This window comes from Sphaeramia orbicularis, chromosome 9 (assembly GCF_902148855.1).
Source record: "Sphaeramia orbicularis chromosome 9, fSphaOr1.1, whole genome shotgun sequence".
NCBI lineage: Eukaryota > Metazoa > Chordata > Actinopteri > Kurtiformes > Apogonidae > Sphaeramia > Sphaeramia orbicularis.
In genome coordinates, this window is record NC_043965.1 from 32,898,962 (window position 1) to 32,916,817 (window position 17,856).

At 40.3% G+C, this 17,856-nt stretch overlaps 3 protein-coding genes across 6 annotated transcripts; 1 reads left to right on the forward strand and 2 right to left on the reverse strand.

Moving 5' to 3' along the window:
• Positions 1-14: 14 nt before the first annotated feature.
• On the forward strand, positions 15-3,884 carry ccdc157 (coiled-coil domain containing 157). Of its 2 annotated transcripts, none has more exons than XM_030142491.1 (10): positions 15-317; positions 573-723; positions 813-1,512; positions 1,592-1,669; positions 1,872-2,041; positions 2,153-2,329; positions 2,410-2,578; positions 2,977-3,116; positions 3,264-3,358; positions 3,489-3,884. In XM_030142491.1, exons 1-10 carry the CDS (start codon positions 70-72, stop codon positions 3,736-3,738), a joined length of 2,178 nt encoding a protein of 725 aa, XP_029998351.1. In that variant the 5' UTR covers positions 15-69; the 3' UTR covers positions 3,739-3,884. The 2 variants fall into 2 exon arrangements, with proteins under 2 accessions (XP_029998351.1, XP_029998352.1); XM_030142492.1 differs by having other exon boundaries at positions 3,264-3,362; positions 3,489-3,559.
• Positions 3,885-5,043: 1,159 nt separating this feature from the next.
• slc7a4 (solute carrier family 7 member 4) lies at positions 5,044-12,531 on the reverse strand. The gene is made up of 5 exons (XM_030142493.1): positions 12,397-12,531; positions 10,373-11,436; positions 9,549-10,255; positions 9,246-9,354; positions 5,044-7,225 (listed from the first exon to the last, which is right to left on the reverse strand). Exons 2-5 carry the CDS (start codon positions 11,352-11,354, stop codon positions 7,008-7,010), a joined length of 2,016 nt encoding a protein of 671 aa, XP_029998353.1. The 5' UTR covers positions 11,355-11,436; positions 12,397-12,531; the 3' UTR covers positions 5,044-7,007.
• A 2,997-nt stretch (positions 12,532-15,528) lies between these two features.
• On the reverse strand, positions 15,529-17,725 carry dgcr6 (DiGeorge syndrome critical region gene 6). Of its 3 annotated transcripts, none has more exons than XM_030142495.1 (6): positions 17,596-17,725; positions 17,348-17,454; positions 16,800-16,960; positions 16,568-16,668; positions 16,340-16,480; positions 15,529-16,194 (listed from the first exon to the last, which is right to left on the reverse strand). In XM_030142495.1, exons 2-6 carry the CDS (start codon positions 17,449-17,451, stop codon positions 16,117-16,119), a joined length of 585 nt encoding a protein of 194 aa, XP_029998355.1. In that variant the 5' UTR covers positions 17,452-17,454; positions 17,596-17,725; the 3' UTR covers positions 15,529-16,116. The 3 variants fall into 3 exon arrangements, with proteins under 3 accessions (XP_029998355.1, XP_029998354.1, XP_029998356.1); XM_030142494.1 differs by having other exon boundaries at positions 17,348-17,459; XM_030142496.1 differs by having other exon boundaries at positions 17,600-17,719.
• Between the last annotated feature and the right edge of the window lie 131 nt (positions 17,726-17,856).

The following is a 17,856-nucleotide window of genomic DNA, read 5'->3' on the forward strand; positions in this document are numbered from 1 at the left end:
GTGGCGTCAACAAGGTAGTATCGGCGATTTTTTACGGCTAAAAAATAAACGGAAGCCAACCCGTCAGACATGACTCAGTTTTTAGGCCGTCAGGACTGTATTGAAAGCCTCCGGAAGGATCTTGTGGACCTCCAAGGTGCCATTTTAGATGTGTTCTCCAGAACAGGACCGGTCCGTTTTTCCTCCTGGAAGTTCCCGGACAAACTCTCCTGTAATCTGGATATGGTGGCTCTGCTGGACCAGTATGACTTTGTGGACGGGGAGGATGCGTTCAACCAGCACTCCCACATTGTTTTACTGGAGCTGGTAATTGACAGGTAATGTTCTTTTGCAAGGTACTTGTACTTCAATATTTCAATTTTATTCACCATTTTACATCTAGTAAAATTGTATTTTTTGCTTCCCTACAATTGTTTAGTTATTTTTCATCTTACAGTTTCCTGTCCAGTTTTAACCATGCGTTTGGTATCAACATTTTTACTTAATTAAAGGACTTACTCCACCTATGGTTATGTCATCCAAAGAAACACTGCATTATAATGTTTTTTTTCTCTCCCCTTTGGCATAACAAGACTGCTGCTTCTTCAACAAAGCTTTAGTGTTTACATTGAGCAGCTGAAGAGCACATACAGGAGACAGCAAACTAAGGAGAAAGGATATGTGTCACTTGGTCTTGTAGTCAGAAATTACTGGAGTAATTTAGTTCAACTTGGCACTCATAAGGTACATATATTCATTTGTTTTACTACATGTCTCATGAAATAATCATAATGCAAACTGTTTTACATTTTTATGTTCTCTTTGCTTGTCAGGGTCCATACAAAGATACCAAAAAACAGGCAACAACACATATTTTTGAGTGTGATGAAACAGAGACACTGTCATGTGCCTCCTCACAATTGACTTCAAGGAGTGACTGTAGTCATTGCTCATCTGCCAGGTCTTCATCAAGGTCTTTAAAGTTTTTATCACAGAATCATGTACCTTTAAGTCCCACGCAGAGCACCCCGTGTTTTTCTAAAGTCAACACTCATAATGTAGGCTGTCAGACATTTGAATCAGCTCTTGTTCCTTGTGATGCGTGTTATCAAGTGCAATCAGTTTTGAGAAAGACAGCAGATGCTTTGGTAGAAATGTTTGAGAGTGAGGGCCTGCCTTCCTCTCTACAGCCACTCTCAGTGGCCATGCAGGAAACGATGGAACTGGGCCATATGACAGCCGGTGATGTTGCCCAGTGGGCCAGTGAGGAGCTCAGGGACATGCGGCGTCTGGCAAAACATCTACAAGACGTGCGAGGTACGGTGCAGCCTCTGAGGGACAGACTAGTGGTTGCAGAGATAGATCGGGACAGATTCAGATCTGAGATGAAAAAAGCACAGAAAGAGCTCAAAGAAAAGATGGAAAATTACCAGACCAGCACAGTCCAGCTAGAATTTTCATTGCAGAAGGCTCAGAGATCTGTAAAAGAAACAGAGCAAAGGCTACAAGAGGAGCAACAAAAACTCAAAAGAGGTACAGTAAAACCACAAATAAATGTAATGTGAATTGTACAAGATTGCATTTACAACAAAGTCATCTTTTTTTGTGACAGACATTTTATCCCTGGGGGAAAGTAATTCAAAACTGGAAGAAAAAATAGCAGCACAACAGGATACATTACATGCACTGGGTAAGAACGTGTAGGATTTTGTTTAGGTTACCCTTCTGAAATTGTTTTGCAGAACTATACTGAAGTATTACCCTTCTCAAGTAGAATACCTGTATCTGTATTGTCCAACATTTATGAATTTGTTTCAAGGGCTCTACTCTTGTCCGATGAGCACATAAAAATATACTGATGCTCTATGAGAAATCATTTTATTTTGTGACAGGGCATGAAAAGGAGGTGCTGCAAGAGAAAGTGAAAGCCTTGCAAAAAGAGGAAAAGGCCTTCCATGACCTGCAGGGCAGGATCCAACAGTTACAGAGTGAAATCTCTGAGGCTCAGCTCCTTTTTGACAAAGAGAGTGCCAAATACCACAGTGCTTGTCGTCAGCAAGAGGTCAGTGTCACAACAAACATCAGATTATTTGTTACTCTGCAGCTGGGGATCTTGACAGTAAAAGTTATGTGGCAGTTTTTCAGTGAAATGTTTCTTCTTTAATGGATCCAGTCAATGCAGGCAAAGCAGAAATCTCTATTAGAGAGAGTGGATGCCCTTGATGAGGAGTGTGAGGAGCTGCAGAGGCAGCTGGGAGAAAAAGAGGAGAGACAGACTGAGCTCCACAATCAGCTGCAGCAGATGTCAGAGGAGAAAGAACAACAGCAGGCTAAGCTTACTCAACAACAGGTACTATTACCCACAGCCCAGAATCCTGTATTTATGCCTTAACACCAAGTAGCTCAATCTGTATTACTTTTTTCCAACAGGAGTCTTTTTCTAAACTTGAGAAGGAGAAGCAGACACTGGAAACACGCATAGCAGAGCTGAAGAACAACGTGGCTGAGCTAAAGGAGCATGTGCACGCTTGTAAAGACAGGGAGAGACTCTTGGTGGCTTTTCCAGAGCTCAGCCCCCTGTCTCAAGCCCAGCCACAGAGTAAGCAATTATTTAATCATTGTGTATTTTATATCTTTTCATTAAATCTGTCACTTACTGAATGGCATAACTGGAAGGTCTGTACGCAAAAGGTTCTTTGTGCTGTGTACCTTCATCTGCATATCCAACTGACTGTGAGTGTGTTAAACATAAAACAATAAATAAAAATAACATTTGTGATCTGTATAAAAATTTTGCAAATGAGACAGAAGGTATCCTTAGCTATGGAAGTTTATATAACAATGATGACTGCTTAAAATGTGCAAATGCAGTATAACTTTCTTATATGGTGATACAACATGATAGAGTAAAGGAAAGGAAATGGTGAATGTGTTTTTTTCCAGTCAAATAATTTACTCATCTGTTTTGTTTTCATGTTAATTTTGACTTATTTAAAGGTACAGGAAATGTTATTTTGGATATGGAGCAACAACTTCAAGCCAACTGCCTTCGTATACAGGTTTTGGAACAGGAGAACACAGCCCTACAGAGCAGCCTTGTGAAACTGAAGGAAAGAGCACAATATGATGCCAGCAAAGTAGGACATGTGATTGAAATGTATTGTTAATGCTTAACGTGTATGTTATGCTTGAGTGAACTTGCAAAAACATCCTGTATCATATCGGGATGATTTGATTTTAATTATTAAATGATATAAAAATCAATAATTTGTTATTACTAACAGGAAACCTCACCTCAACAAACATGGAACAACTCTGTGCTCAGTGAAACAGAAAAGAAACATCAAAATCACATGATGCAATTGCAGAAAAATCTATTGTAGGTGCATAATATGTTTTTGTTTTTTGTTAAATATTACACAGCATAGGAGACAATGAGCACCATGTTATTAATTATTAATCATCCCACTGTTTCTCTGGTATTGTTCTATTTCTTCGGCATGCTGCAGGCAGAGCAGCAGCAGTGCGGCACACCTCGGATACAGTAACAGCAGGAAGGAAGCCACAGGAGGAGAAAGTGGTCTGGAGTCAGCTGGGTCAAAGGATAGTGTGTCCACTGCCACCTCCCCCTCCTCCATACAAATTCACCTTAAAACTCTCCACCTCAGCACAGGCTCTGCTGCTGCTAAAGGCCGCACAAAAGCACATACCTCTTCTTTTCTTTTTCACTCCAGAGGATTGAACCAGAGGAAAAAATGAATCCTTACACATGTACTGTAAATGTATAACATGACCAAGGAATCAAATTTGTATTGTGGATCTTTTGTATCAGGACTTTTGTAAATCTGAGTATGGAATGTTGAAATTTTTTCCTATATTATTAAAATGTATTATCTCTTACTGTACGTTTTCATCACGTTTATGTTCATACCACTGGCACATTGTTTTCTCATTATGTAATACTGAAATGTGCTGTATTTATGTTTATAATGAACTCTAAGTAAATAAGGAAGGCTTCTGTTTTTACTGACACTCAAACAGAGGTTAGGCTTGGGTTTCTGATATATGATAGGCCCGCATATACCTGAATGAATGGGATGGGAGATAAGTTACATGTTTCTGAGTAAACAGCCACTATTTACAATCTGAAAGCGGTGTGTACAGACTTGTGTTGATATATATTTTACAGCCATTTGATGAGGATATGGAGTGAGAGTTTCCATGGCAACGCAAGTGCTCACCGGATTCAGTCTCTGTTGAATCACAAGGCTGACCTTTCTGTCTGTCTTGTCAAGTCAATACGACAGCACACCCTCATTAGTGCCTGAAGATCAGGACTGCACAATTAAAGTCATATACATCATGTTATTTTTTTTTAATATTCTGATGTGTAATATCTATAGGAGATAGTAACTGATCATCCGTCATCTGTCTATTATGAATCACCTTACGTCTCTTGAGCATCATGTCTCTGCATTGCTAATTCAACTCACCTTTTGTTTTATTCACTTTAAAGCCTACTCATGACCTGAGGGTGACATGTTCTGAGTTCAAGCATGTAACTGAAGTTGTACTCAAGGTCTTTCACCCAGTGTCACAGATGCCAATGAACATTAGGCTACTGTTACGCATGACAAAATGATCAATTTGTACAAATCTGGTGTTTAGTCATGTTAATCTAGAGCAGTTGGCTCCTGATGACTAAAAATATTCTCACAATTATGTAACACACAAAACTAACAGTAGATGAGTTGTCTGCTTTCCTAGCACAAATATATCATGGCATTTGGTAATAAAAAATATTATTTTCACATATCAATGTTACTAAAAGCAGCTTAGTATACATTGTATGTAAACTGTAGCTCTTCAGCCACATGTAGCTTTTATTATACCTTTTGAATTAGATACAGAAAAATTCACACCTTGTAAAGAGCTGAGTATTATGACGATGAGATGTTCAGAAACTTTCAGATCTTATCGAATTTAGAAACAACCCACGTATTGAAGTCTGCAGAATGTCATTTCCAGAAGGAAGCTGCAGTCATATTAACTCATAATATGCAATTTTGTAAATGCTGCTTCAAAACATTTATTTTCAATTTATAACACAGTCTTTTGCGATTTATACAGACGTACACTATAACAGAAAGATCTGAGACCTTAATGTGCAAGTACAGGGCACAATACAGTTCATAAGTCACAAATGAACTGCATCCTCACTGTGCTTCCTGGCACAAAAAGACAGAGAAAGAAGTGAGAGGATGTTCAGCTTAAAAAAGCACCACAGTATTAACAACTGTCACTGGCCCTGACATCAAAAGCATAACACAAAAATACTAGACAATAGTTTCTGAACAGTGTGCAAAGTTGTACAAACTCTCCTGAAGCCAAGTCATTTTTGTAACTATGCCAAATAGCCTTCTTCTAAAACACTCTGTACAATGTATGGGTTTTGATGTAAAAGTCACTGGTATTTATTCTGTTTAAGAACTTTTGTCAGGTGATGAAAAGAATAACTTATTGTATCAGACTGATTACTGTAACTTTGGAAATCAGTCTGTATTGATTACAATGTATTTAAGGCCATTGGTTTGTTAAGTAACACATGCAAACACAAACAAAATGCATAACAACAGAGAAATAACCATTTTATGTGCAATTACCTATATAATAAAAAAAGAAATTATCATTTATTGACACTGTTCTTAATAAGTATAGGTTGTGGGAATGTTTGTATTTGTGCCTTTCTCTAATCTAGGTCAAACTGCAGACTGGCAACAGGGGCTGCTGCAAATCTGCCGGGATTACAGAGGCCTCACAAAGACGAAGCACATCACCATCCCAAACATAACAGCTCGTATCTGCCTGACAGTGCTTTACCCTGTGTTAGGACAGCTACTCAATAGGTTTGTGCTTCCCTTATGGTATATGTAATAATTAGCGCTCAGCATTTTTAGAAATCAGTCATATAACTATAAAGTAAAGAGCTCAAAAATGTATTTCATGCCATGCTAAAAGGTAGAGGGGGGGAAGGGGAAGGCCGTGAGAAAAAGACAAACCTGTGAAACTTAAAAGAAAAGGGTCATGGGATCAGATCTAGGGGATTAAATGACCCACTCAAGTGTTGATCAGCTAAGTAAAAGGTGAACACAAATTACTCATGACGAGGTACATGCAAAAAGTGATGGATATAAAACAGACAACAAACGGACAGCAGCAGGAAAAGGCAACTCACAAAAAAACTGAAGCTAAAGATATCTATAAAAAAGCAAAAATATTAACAGTAATAATAGAAAAATAAATACATAGTTTAAGATATAGGATTAAATCACAGAAATTGCTCCTTATGTAATAAAAGAAAGGGGTAGACTAAGAGAATCCACATCAGTATGTGTAGTTTCTCCTGAGGTTTCAGAAGGGGATTTAAGCTTGAGAAAAAGGCAAAAATGTAAACTCACACACATTTTTACATGGGTGCGAAGGTTTGTGCATTCCTCTGCTGAACTGAAAGCATGCAGCAAGTTAACACTTAGTTTACCGATGATGATATCTTCAAGAAAAAATGTGCAGTATCTTCTACCTTGCTGAGAGTGACATTTTTAGGTCCCGATCTGTATTAAAATTTAAAAACCATCCACTGAGTATACTTAACTAAAAATACAGTTTGTCACAAAGAAAGCACCATATAACCGACAAATGCATGGACTTTGATAAAGTGGCAGGTTGCAAGAAAAGAGCTGTTTCTGAAAGATAGAAGACAATTTTGGTGCTGGGAGTTACTGAACTAATAAAGCTCTCTATTGTACATTCGAGTATTACAAGGTATACAAATAAGTTTCACAATGAGACAGAGAGCGAGCATCCCATCCTGTGGTGTGCTTACATTAGCATAGCAACAAGTACAAACTGTGGCAGGCCAGTTACACACTAAAGGGAGTGAGCTAGAAAGAGTATACAAGTTATGATGCCTATGAGTGGGAGACAACAGATAATACCAGGCAGTAGTAATGACTATATTTGGTCACACATCATCTCTTTCCTGCATACTCCTCAGCAGCAGAGGCAGTGGGGGGGTTCATGTGGTGCACGGAGGTTTCCACTTGTCCATCAGGCTGGACAGACTGCACTGTCTCTACCAGGCTGCCACTGGGTAGAACCACGTACCGCGCGGCCATGTCTTTGGGCTGCAGCTCCCGCCTTCCCTCCTTACTATGCCAGATCCCATAGCCAAAATACACAAGGAGACCTGCGAAAATGACAGCGTGAAACAATGTAACTGTAATGATCATTTAAAATAATACATGCTGTATGAATTCTTGAGAAAGGCGTCATTTACACTTATTTAATTAGTGTTTAGTACTAACTGAGGGTACAGCTTATGTTAAAGTGCACGTTTTATGTCTAGTTTGGAGACATATCTTAGTTTTAGATGGTCTTTGAGTTGGTAATGTTATTACAGTATAATACATGTATTTTATTCAAACTGAAGCATGCTAGGCAACATATATGTTCACTATGATTTATTTGGTGTCTAGGACCATATTCTCAAACTATGGCTGAATCCCAATTCACCCCTTGGTCCTCCCCCTTACCCCTACCCCTTGGTTTTGCGCATACATGTGAAGGGGTAGTGTTGTCCCGATTCTCAATTAGATGGAGGGGAAGGGCTAAGGCGGAGGGCTGTTTGGCCCTCGAAACGGAGATATTTCAGGACCACACTACGAACAGAGGGGTAGAAGAAATTTCCCATAATTCTGTTTGAATCGTTGGCAAGATGGAGGTAAACACAGCCAAAAAGTGCAGCAGTGTAATGAAAGAAAGACACAAATGTATGTATTTTTTTTGTAAATAACGTAATCATTTGATCGACCGTTTAATGCTGTTTCAATGTGTTATAGACCGCATTTCTGCAGTTTAGAGTTGATAGCCGCAAAAAGATGACATAGCCCATGGAACAGAGATGGTTAGAGCTACTGACGGCATTGTGAATACTTTTGGAAACAAGTTGTTGCATCTGTTAATAGCAGCATCGAAGACTGCTGCTGATGTAACAGGTCTGGAAGGGTTGTCCCATTTCATAGGGGGATGTTTCAACCCCTAACCCTTGCAGCTCCGTTTCAAGGGGTAGTGCCAAGTACAAGGGCCAAGGGGTAGGAGTAAGTGGGAGGGCTAAGAGGTGAACTGGGATTGGGCCTTTATATACTGTACACTACAGTGGTGGAAAAAGTTTGCATGCATTTGTAATATATTGCATTAAGAATCACCCCTAAGTCATTGAACTCTACCAAGCATTGTACCATTCTGGAAACTCACATGCCTCCTTCTGGTTGTGCACTGTTCTGTCAAGGTCAAAACTGGATGTTTCTGCAGGATAATGCCCCTTGAAACGCATTCAGGGCAAGACATGTTGAAAGTATCAAGAATTTAGTTCTGTTATGGTTTCTTGTTAACTATAAAAAAGAAAATGCACCAGTTTGTGTCTGTTTGCTGCAGCCACACCTTTGATTCACAAAACATAATTTTCAGCAAATACTTCCTGACAATATTGGAGACCGTGTAAAATTTTAAGGGTGCACAAAAACTTTTTTCCATGACTGTAGTCTCATATCACATATCTCCATCAAGTCCTAAATTTTGTATCTGTATTTTAATTGTGAAGAAATCTGAACCAAACCATATTGATGATTTATATCCTCTTTACTGTTATACTTATTACTCGACTTTAAATCCACCTTATCTCTTTTCTCAGGAATGCTCATTCTGGAGGGTAAATGGTCCCTGCTTTCACTTGGGAAAACTGGTTCTGAGAGACCCTAATGCCCTGTCGAGTGTAATGTTCCATGAGTGTGCATCTTGTTAACTTGCAGCAGTCTGACAGTCGTGTTTAAATGGTTTAGTTGTGGAGAGAGGCCTTAAGCTAATGTAGCTAATCAGGTTTCCAAACTGATCCCCTTCAGAGACGGAACCTATACTGTTGTGTGAGCACCGTCTGCATCCAGACAACAGGGAAACCTTTCTATGTTTAAAACATCATAAAGCGCATAGAGCTGGCAGACAGCAGAATAATGCTATGAACAAGAAAATAACACATAATTTCCTCTGGGATTAATAACGTATTCTGAATCTGAATCTTCAAACAAATGACAAAGAAAAATTAAGTTCACGTCATGCACTGTGTGTTTGTCTTTGTGTTCTTTGTCATACACTGTATGAAAAACAAAAACTTTAGGAGCCACTTTGTCTGCCTCCATGTGGAACTTTCTTACCTATAGCAATCCATACAGTGAATCGAATCCAGGTTAGATAGCTGAGCTTCATCATGAGGAATACATTTATGAGGATACTGGCACCCGGAGACAATGGAACCAGAGGTACCTATGCAACAAAAAAATACATAAGTCATGTATATGCATTATATGTATTTTACTCAGTTAAATGGGACAGTCATGTGTCTCATGATGATCAAGTATTAATATTTGTAAAGTCAAGTCAAACAAGCAAAGTCAAACAAAAGGTATCATCAGTTACCACTGTGCACACAGTTATTTAAGAGTTATCATAAAGCTCACCTGGAATGTTTTGCTGTCACTTTGTGGCTCATGAATCCATATGAGAGCCAGGCTGATAACAAAAGCTAGACTAAAAATCACCAGCAGCATTGTGAAACTCCACATCGGCAGATGTAGTTGCTGGGTTCCAAATTCCAGCACAACACAGAGGGACACTGAGCTCACTATCAGAGTCAGCACAGAGAAGGCCACCACCTCGCCTGGCTCACAGTCCCCCAGCAGCCGGCCAAGGTATGGCTCCCAGCATGCCTTCAGCTGCCCCACACCACGCCGCTCTCTTGTCTTCTGTCTCTCCACCAGCTGGAGTTTATCAGAGAAGGACTCATACTGCTTCAGCTCACCGCTGTCCTCTGCTATCGTCTGAGACTCTGAGGGTGCAGGGGAAGGTTCAGCATTAGGGTTTGGAGATGTAGAAGCTGTACTCTTGGAGGTGGATTTGTCAGGCTGGAAGCGGAGCACAATAACGCTAGCTGCCACAAAGGTGTATGCCAACAGAGTGCCAATGGACAAGAACTGAACCAAGGCCTCCAGGTCAAAAATGAGAGCCATGGTGGCCATGAGAACTCCAAACACCAAAATCGCATTGACAGGGACTTTGGTAACAGGATTGACCCGTGCAAAAATGGAGAAGAATAACCCATCCTCTGCCATGGCGTACACAATCCGAGGAAGGGAGAATAGATTACAGAGCAGCACGGTGTTCATAGCTAAAACAGGAACACAGTTACACAGTTATTACAACACTGTAATATGCACTGCCACATGTGCATTGTTTATATTATGTATAATAGCCATTTAAATGACACTTGAAGGTTTATACTCACCACAGATGGAACCTACTGCCACCACAACTCCAGCCCAACTGTAACCACGGCGGAAGAAAGCATCTGCCAGAGCTGAGTTGGGGTCCAGTGTATGCCATGGTACCATTAGTGTGAGCACTGTGGAGACCAAGATGTAAGCTGTTGCTGCCAATCCAAGAGAGATTGCAGTAGCGATGGGAACAGCTTTCTGTGGGTTCTTTGCCTCTTCACTTGATGATGCAATTACATCAAAGCCCACAAATGCGTAGAAGCAAGTGGCTGAACCTGCCAGTATTCCAGACAACCCAAAAGGTGCAAAGCCTCCTTCTTTCTGACTCCAATTAGCTGGTTCCGCAAGCACAAAACCAAAGACCAGAATGAAAATGATGACACCCATACTAATTGTGGAGAAGATGTGGTTGAGGTAAGAGGACACTTGGACTCCAAAGGAAATGAAGAATGAGGCAACTACTAGAATCCCTGCTGCTAGTAGATCAGGATAATGGGCCAGAAAGGGGATGTTCCACTGCATAATGTGTGTCTCAGTAAAGTTTTGGATGGCATGGTTAAAAATGGAGTCCAGATAACCACTCCATGCTCTTGCCACAGCAGCACCACCAATCATGTTCTCCAGAATAACATTCCAACCAATGAGAAAAGCCCAAACTTCTCCTACAGAGACGTAGGTAAACATGTAGGCTGATCCTGTCTTGGGAATACGCGCTCCAAACTCTGCATAACAAAAGGCAGCCAATAAAGAAGCAATACCTGCAAAAAGGAAGGATATGATGACAGCAGGCCCAACCATGTCTTTAGCTACTGTGCCTGTTAGGACATAAAGCCCAGAGCCAACCATGCCACCAACTCCCAACAGAGTCAGGTCCAGTGTAGAGAGGCAGCGTTTCAGTGATGTGGCCATCATGTCATCATCCAGTGTCTTGAGCCGGTTCAGTTTCTGACAAAGGCGCACCGCTGGTGCGCAGCCTCTCGAACAAGTTGCCATAGCTACAGAATTAGACAGGCTAGGTGGGCAGGATGGTGTTGTAACAGTCACACTGGACCCATCACCTGTCTATGAAGCTGATCTGCAAGAACACAAAAAAGTGACAAAGGTCACCTCAAAATAGGAAAAAACTCCAACAACATTTAAATCCTTTGTTGTGCTCACATTTAACCATAGTATTAAATGCATTTGATGATATATTTTAAGCGTTTAGATTGACATATTTTTTACTTGCAGTAGGAGAATAAAACGTTATATTTACATTGTATTTACATGCAAAAATCTATCAAAATAAGCTGATAAGTATCCATTCCAAATCTAATGTAAACAGTTGAGGAACCATTTCCAAGTTGCGGTGTCAGCTGTTGACTACTTGAATGTTATCTGGGTTATCTGCAGGAGGCCTTTGGTGATTCTGCAGTGAGGTGTTATGTGGCAGCCTAGTGAACACTGCACAGAATAAAGCACACGTCATTCATCTGCCAATGTAAAACATGAAGAGGAAAACAAGGAACACCGATCTGATAGCAGTAACAGACGGTACGGAACATGTATCTTCTATTTATTTGTCCTAATGGATGTGACTAGTTTTTCCAATGGGCCAGACCCCGGAATCATCCTCCTGTTCCGGGCGGTTCAACATCCCATTCTTGCCCTCGGAAGGCATATGGCGACACTAGGATGCCTCTCTGTTATCATTACGTAACGCTTTATCCCCTCTAGAAATAAAGCCAGTGTCAGATGAACACGACTGACTTTTCTTTCATATTCATCCTCATTACACACACATCCACGGACACCGTCCCGCTGTAGACGGAGCAGATGAGCAATAACATAAACGGCGTTTTAAATAACAAATGAATAATTTACAACAAAATGGAAACGGACGCAGGAGGAGGCTCGGCAGCAGCTACAGTCTACTTCTGGATGCAGATACATCGCACTTGTGAATTGCGCAGGTGTGGTTATTTAACGGGACAGGCTCGGTGATACCAAAGTGAACGTGGCAGTCACTACATCACAAACACAATTATTATTTTACCGAGTTTTTGTCATGGGTCCCTCATCTGTGCAGCTGATCCAGTGCGGTTAGAAGTTGTCTCGGTGCATCGCCTAGTGATGGAGCAGAAGGTGCGCCGATGAATAAACCCAGCATGCAGAGCCAGGACTGGTCCTTAAAGGCGCAGTCACCTCCACTCCTGCTCAAAGGCTTCCCCCACCGTCCGCCCCACCCATCACACGGCGAAGGAGGAGGGTCTGGGGCCAGGACTCCCTGACAGATGCTGTCCCCCCTGCCCTCCCTTATTTATGCATTATCCATGAATACAAATCTGAATCATAAGTCTGAGTTACTGCAGTTTATGAAAAAAGAAATACAAGTTACATTAAACTATACATTAAACCAACTAATACAGATAGGCTACAATACAAAACATGCTGAATATATATTTTTTATTCTTAAATAACGGAACACTACAGAAAGCAGGACACCCAAAACTGCATGTTTCTGTGCAAATGTTCCTCCAGAGGAGATTAAGCCTTTACAGCAGGGGTCACCAACACTCCAGAACTACTATCCTGCATGTTTTAGATGTTTCCCTCTTCCAGCACAACCTGACAGCTGTTATCAGGCTTCTACAGAGCTTGATGATAGGCTTATCATATGAGTCAGGTTTGTTGGAAGAGGGATACATTTTTATTTATTTTTTTTAAATTTATGAAGAGGGATACATTTAAAACATGCAGAATAGTAGCTCTCGAGGATCAGGGCTGGTGACCCCTGCTTTAGTTACTACGTTATTCACCCTGTGGCCACCAGAGGGTCCCCTAGAGCCTATTAAATTTACCACAAGGAAGCTTTAAATGTTATTTTCTGTGCTACATCATATTGACAAGAGAATTGGGACATGTGTCTTCACATACACATGAATCATAATGACATCCTATTCTTAATCTGTAGGATTTAATATGGAATTGCTCCATTCTTTGCAGCTATAACAGCATCACGTATTCTGGGAAGGATTTCCTCAAGGTTTAGGAGTGTTTTTATGGAAATTTTTTGACAGTTCTTTCAGGCACATTTGTGAGGTCAGGCACTGATGTTGGATATGAAGGCCTAACTTGCAGTTTCCACTCTAATTCCTCCCAAAGGTGTTCTGTCAGGTTGAGGTCAGTCAAGCTCCTCCATATAAAATTCACTCATCTGTGTCTTTATGGACCTTACTTTGTGCACTGATGTAATTTTGGGACAGGAAGGGGTTGTTCCTAAACTGTTTCCAAAAAAAATTGGAAGCATGGAATTGTCCAAAATGTCTTGGTACGTTGAAAGATTAAGAGTTCCTCTCACTGAAACTAAAGGGCCAAGCCCAACACTTTGACCATTCTTTACACTTGGCACAATGCACTCAGACAAATTTGTCCTCCTGGTAACAGCCACATCCATCACATTACCAGACAGAGAAGCATGATTCATCACTCCAGAGAACACACTGCTCTAGAGTCCAGTGGCAGCTGCTTTACATCACTGCATATGCTTTAATAATAATAATAGCTTGGACTTATATAGCACCTTTCATGATACTTAAGGTCTCTTAACAAGGATAAAAGAAGGGGAGAAAAGGGAGTGGAGGTTAGGGATCAAAAGACTTGGTGAAAAGAAATGATTTGAGGTGCTTTTTGAACATGGGTAGGGATGGAGTGGTAAACTGTTCCAGAGTGTGGGAGCACTGACAGACAAAGCCCTGTCCTCAAGAGTCCACAATCTGGTGCGGGGGTTGGCCAGCAGGTGCTTGTGAGATGACTACAGGGAACATGACTGGGTATATGGGTGGAGGAGATCTGTGAGGTATTGTGATGAGGCTTTGCATTGCACTTAGTGATGTAAGGCTTGGATGTAGCCACTGGGCTACAGAAATCCATTCATTAAAGCTCTCTATGCATTGTTCTTAGGCTAATCTGAAGGCCATATGAGATTTGGAGATCCATAGCTACTGACTCTGCAAAGTTGACAACTTCTGGAAGTGACTGTAACACCTGAATTCAATGATGTGGAGGGGTGTTACAAGTTTTGGCAATATGTATGTCAGTGGTAATGAAACATAAAATGCAATATTATCTCCCAAGCCAGGTTTTTTTCACAACCAATGTAAAAATAAAACAGAAAATATATTAGGTAGTAGATAACTGCATTTTAAATTTTAATATACTAAGCCTTAAAGACCTAAACAGTCACTGGTAACCAGAAGCATCTACTGATCTAAAATGTTTAATATTTTCTGAACCACAAATCCCATCAATGCATTGAAATAATTGAGGTAAAATGCAGTTTCTCATCAGATGTGACCCATTTGGACATTCAGAGGCTCTGTGGTGAATGTGGAAAGACCGCCATCTTCTGTAACATTGATCCAGCAGCAAAATCCAGTAGTTTGATAAATGACAGTGACTGCAGATTCTTAACTTTTTCTTCAGTTTTCTATGTTTTGATTTAAAAACCTTTGAATTTACTCTGAGCTTTTATGAACATCTACATGATCAGTGAATTAAATACAGGGAAACACCTGATTTTCACAGAAAAAAATCAGAGATTTTTATAATAAATGTTGATAAATAGCCTAAGAAAAAGTTGCCACTTAGATGGTTCTAGGTCTTTGAGGGCTACACCAGGATTTAAATACAGATATATGATACAAATTAGACCAGGAAGTCTTTGGTCTGCAGGTCAATGTCCAAAAACCAAATTCTTAATATACCACTAAAACAGTCCCTGATTTTTGGACACCTGGCCTGTCATTGACACTACATTATGTCTCCATCTCAATATATCCTAAAATTAAATAAAAGTTGGACTAATTAATATTTTTTTCACCTCAAGAAACAACAAATTCACGTGTTTCTAAAAAAAAAAAAAAAAAAAAAAAATCCAATGTATTTCTAAAAAAAAACAAAAAACAAAAAAGTGATCCCCAGATGCATACTCGCTTTCCTCTATATGTCCCACTGTGATACACATTGCTCTAGTAATATTTAGAGTAAAGCTTTGAGAATGAAGTTAAATATCATAAAAAAAAAACCGTGATTGGTATCTTAACAGCATATATTCATACATAATAAAAAAAAAAACAAAAAAAACATACCACTTATTTGACAGTGGCAGCAGCAGCACCAACATATCTGTAGCAAATGAGTCCTTTATTATTGAAGGAAAGCAAACATTAAGTAGCACACACTTTTCCCTGACAAACATTTACACATTTTGCAGAAAGAGATTTGGTCTGCTTCTGTTTTATAAATGGCAAATTTAACAGAACAGTAGGGTGCACATCCTCCTAAAATAGCTTTGCCCACAGCAGAAAATGCTAAAAAGAAACTGTAGCTGCCCAAAGTGGGGTCTCTCATACATGTAAAGTGCATACACCTCAAGGTAACTCCTTCAAAGTCATTTTGAGACCCATATAAAGAAAACCACCTCGTGTCTTGCTGAATGTGACTGAACTATATGTAGCTGTCTCTTGTTACAATGTGCCACATGTTATTCAGTCACTTAACTTTGCCAAGCCACACCTTGCTACTGCTATCCTTCAGAGCAAGAAACATATTTCTTGTGTAACTGAAAACAGCCACTCTCATCACAACAGATTTTCCTGTGTGTTGAAGAGAGCGATCCTGCACATTGACCAACACATGTCAATATCTCTCAATTACTCAGACCAATCACCATCTGGTTATTGTATGGTTTGTTTTGTCACCATAGGCATCTGCTTCAAAGGACTCCAGATTGAGATTCCTTCTGTTGCAGCTTGAGAATCAGTTCAAGAAGGTTCATCTGCATTGTCAGCTCCTGAAATAAGACACAGGGTTATGCCACCTGGTGGAGATTTCACTTCATTACACAGGACAAGACTACAACCTTTTGCTGTATTTGTGGTGTTAGAATGTCCCCCTGTATTCCTAATTAAAAGGAGTAGGCTACACTAAAGGTTTACCTGTGGATTAGTGGTGATGTAAAACCCAGGGACCCCAGCTTTCTCCAAGGTGTTTTGTTGGTCTATTACTTTTTGATCCATTTCAGCCACAATCTTCTTATCCATCATCCTTTGCTCCTCTCGCACACGAATTTCCAGAGCCTAAGAATATTTGCATCTTTTAGAATACCACAAACTACACACAAGTTAACTGATAATGACAAGTTTTTTTTTCTGCCAGCGATCTACCTCTAACTCGGCTTGATGATTTGACTTGAAAAGTGCCAGGTTGTGAGATTTGCATGTCTGCAGAGCATCTTTGTGCTTCCTTACAAGATCTTGTTTAAGGGCTACACACAAAAAACAGTATTAATATAAGCATAATCGAAATAACACAAGTAGGTCATATATAGATACAGATTTGACTTCTTTTCCACAGGACAGGTATAAGCTTGCTTTTTGAAATAATTCTGTTATTCACCTTGGTGTTCACAGTGGAGCTTTTGCCTCTGATTGTACAGGTTTTTCTCGGTCAGATGCTGAATGTCCAAGAGCCCCTGTACTATTTCATAGACGGTTCCGTCTATGAGGGCCTGGGCCAGGTCACTGAGGGTGTTGTAAGACAGTCTCTGTTGGAAGGAGCTGCCCAAGCAAATAAAAAACAACAGCAAAAACCCAGTTATAAAGCGAACAAGCAACATTAACAGGTGTTGTGCCAAAGTACGTATCCCCGCTTAGAATTGTTCCCCCTGGCCGCAGGAGCATAATTTCGATTTTTTAATCTCATACTTGCGACTTTTTATCTCATATTTATGACGTATGGAAGCCCTTCCATACATAGGAAGCCCGTGTCCATCACTGAAAAAAAAAATCCCCATTGTAAGTCATAATTATGACATAAAAAGTCGAAATTAAGATCGCGCGGCCAAAGGAAACAATTCTGAGTGGGGATACGTACCTCGGCACAACACCTGTATCCAGTTCTGTGTAATACGTGGGACGTGTTTCATGAAGCTAGGTAAACAGTACCTGGGTAAGTCTTTTACTAGTGTTTGCAGTTCTGATAACAGGTAATAGTGTCTCTCCTGTTGTTTAGTAGAATCACCGTCAGTGACTCCGGGATAAGGGTCCATCTCCTAAACTAACCGAAGAGAGGAGAATAATGAACTAAACTAAACCGGGATCAACACATTCAGCTAGTTAGCTTCCACTAGCAACTTCAGCTAATTTCACCCATGACATAGTGAACATTTTCATCAATTATATAATAATATTACCCGCTGAAGACACGACTACATCTAATGATGCTCGAACACTGCTAAGATATGGACAGAACTTCTATTAAACCCTGTAAATGGAAGAAAGGACTGGTTGGAACGATGTCTACTACGGCTCACTCCACCAAGGACCCCTATAGGTGGCCAGCAAGATGCCTGCATAAATCCCACAGTACGGCGGTACTTACAGTAGCAGAAAATGCTCACCAGATGGCGCAGTGTAATGTAGAACCCGTCAGGTATGGTGACCATACATTAATG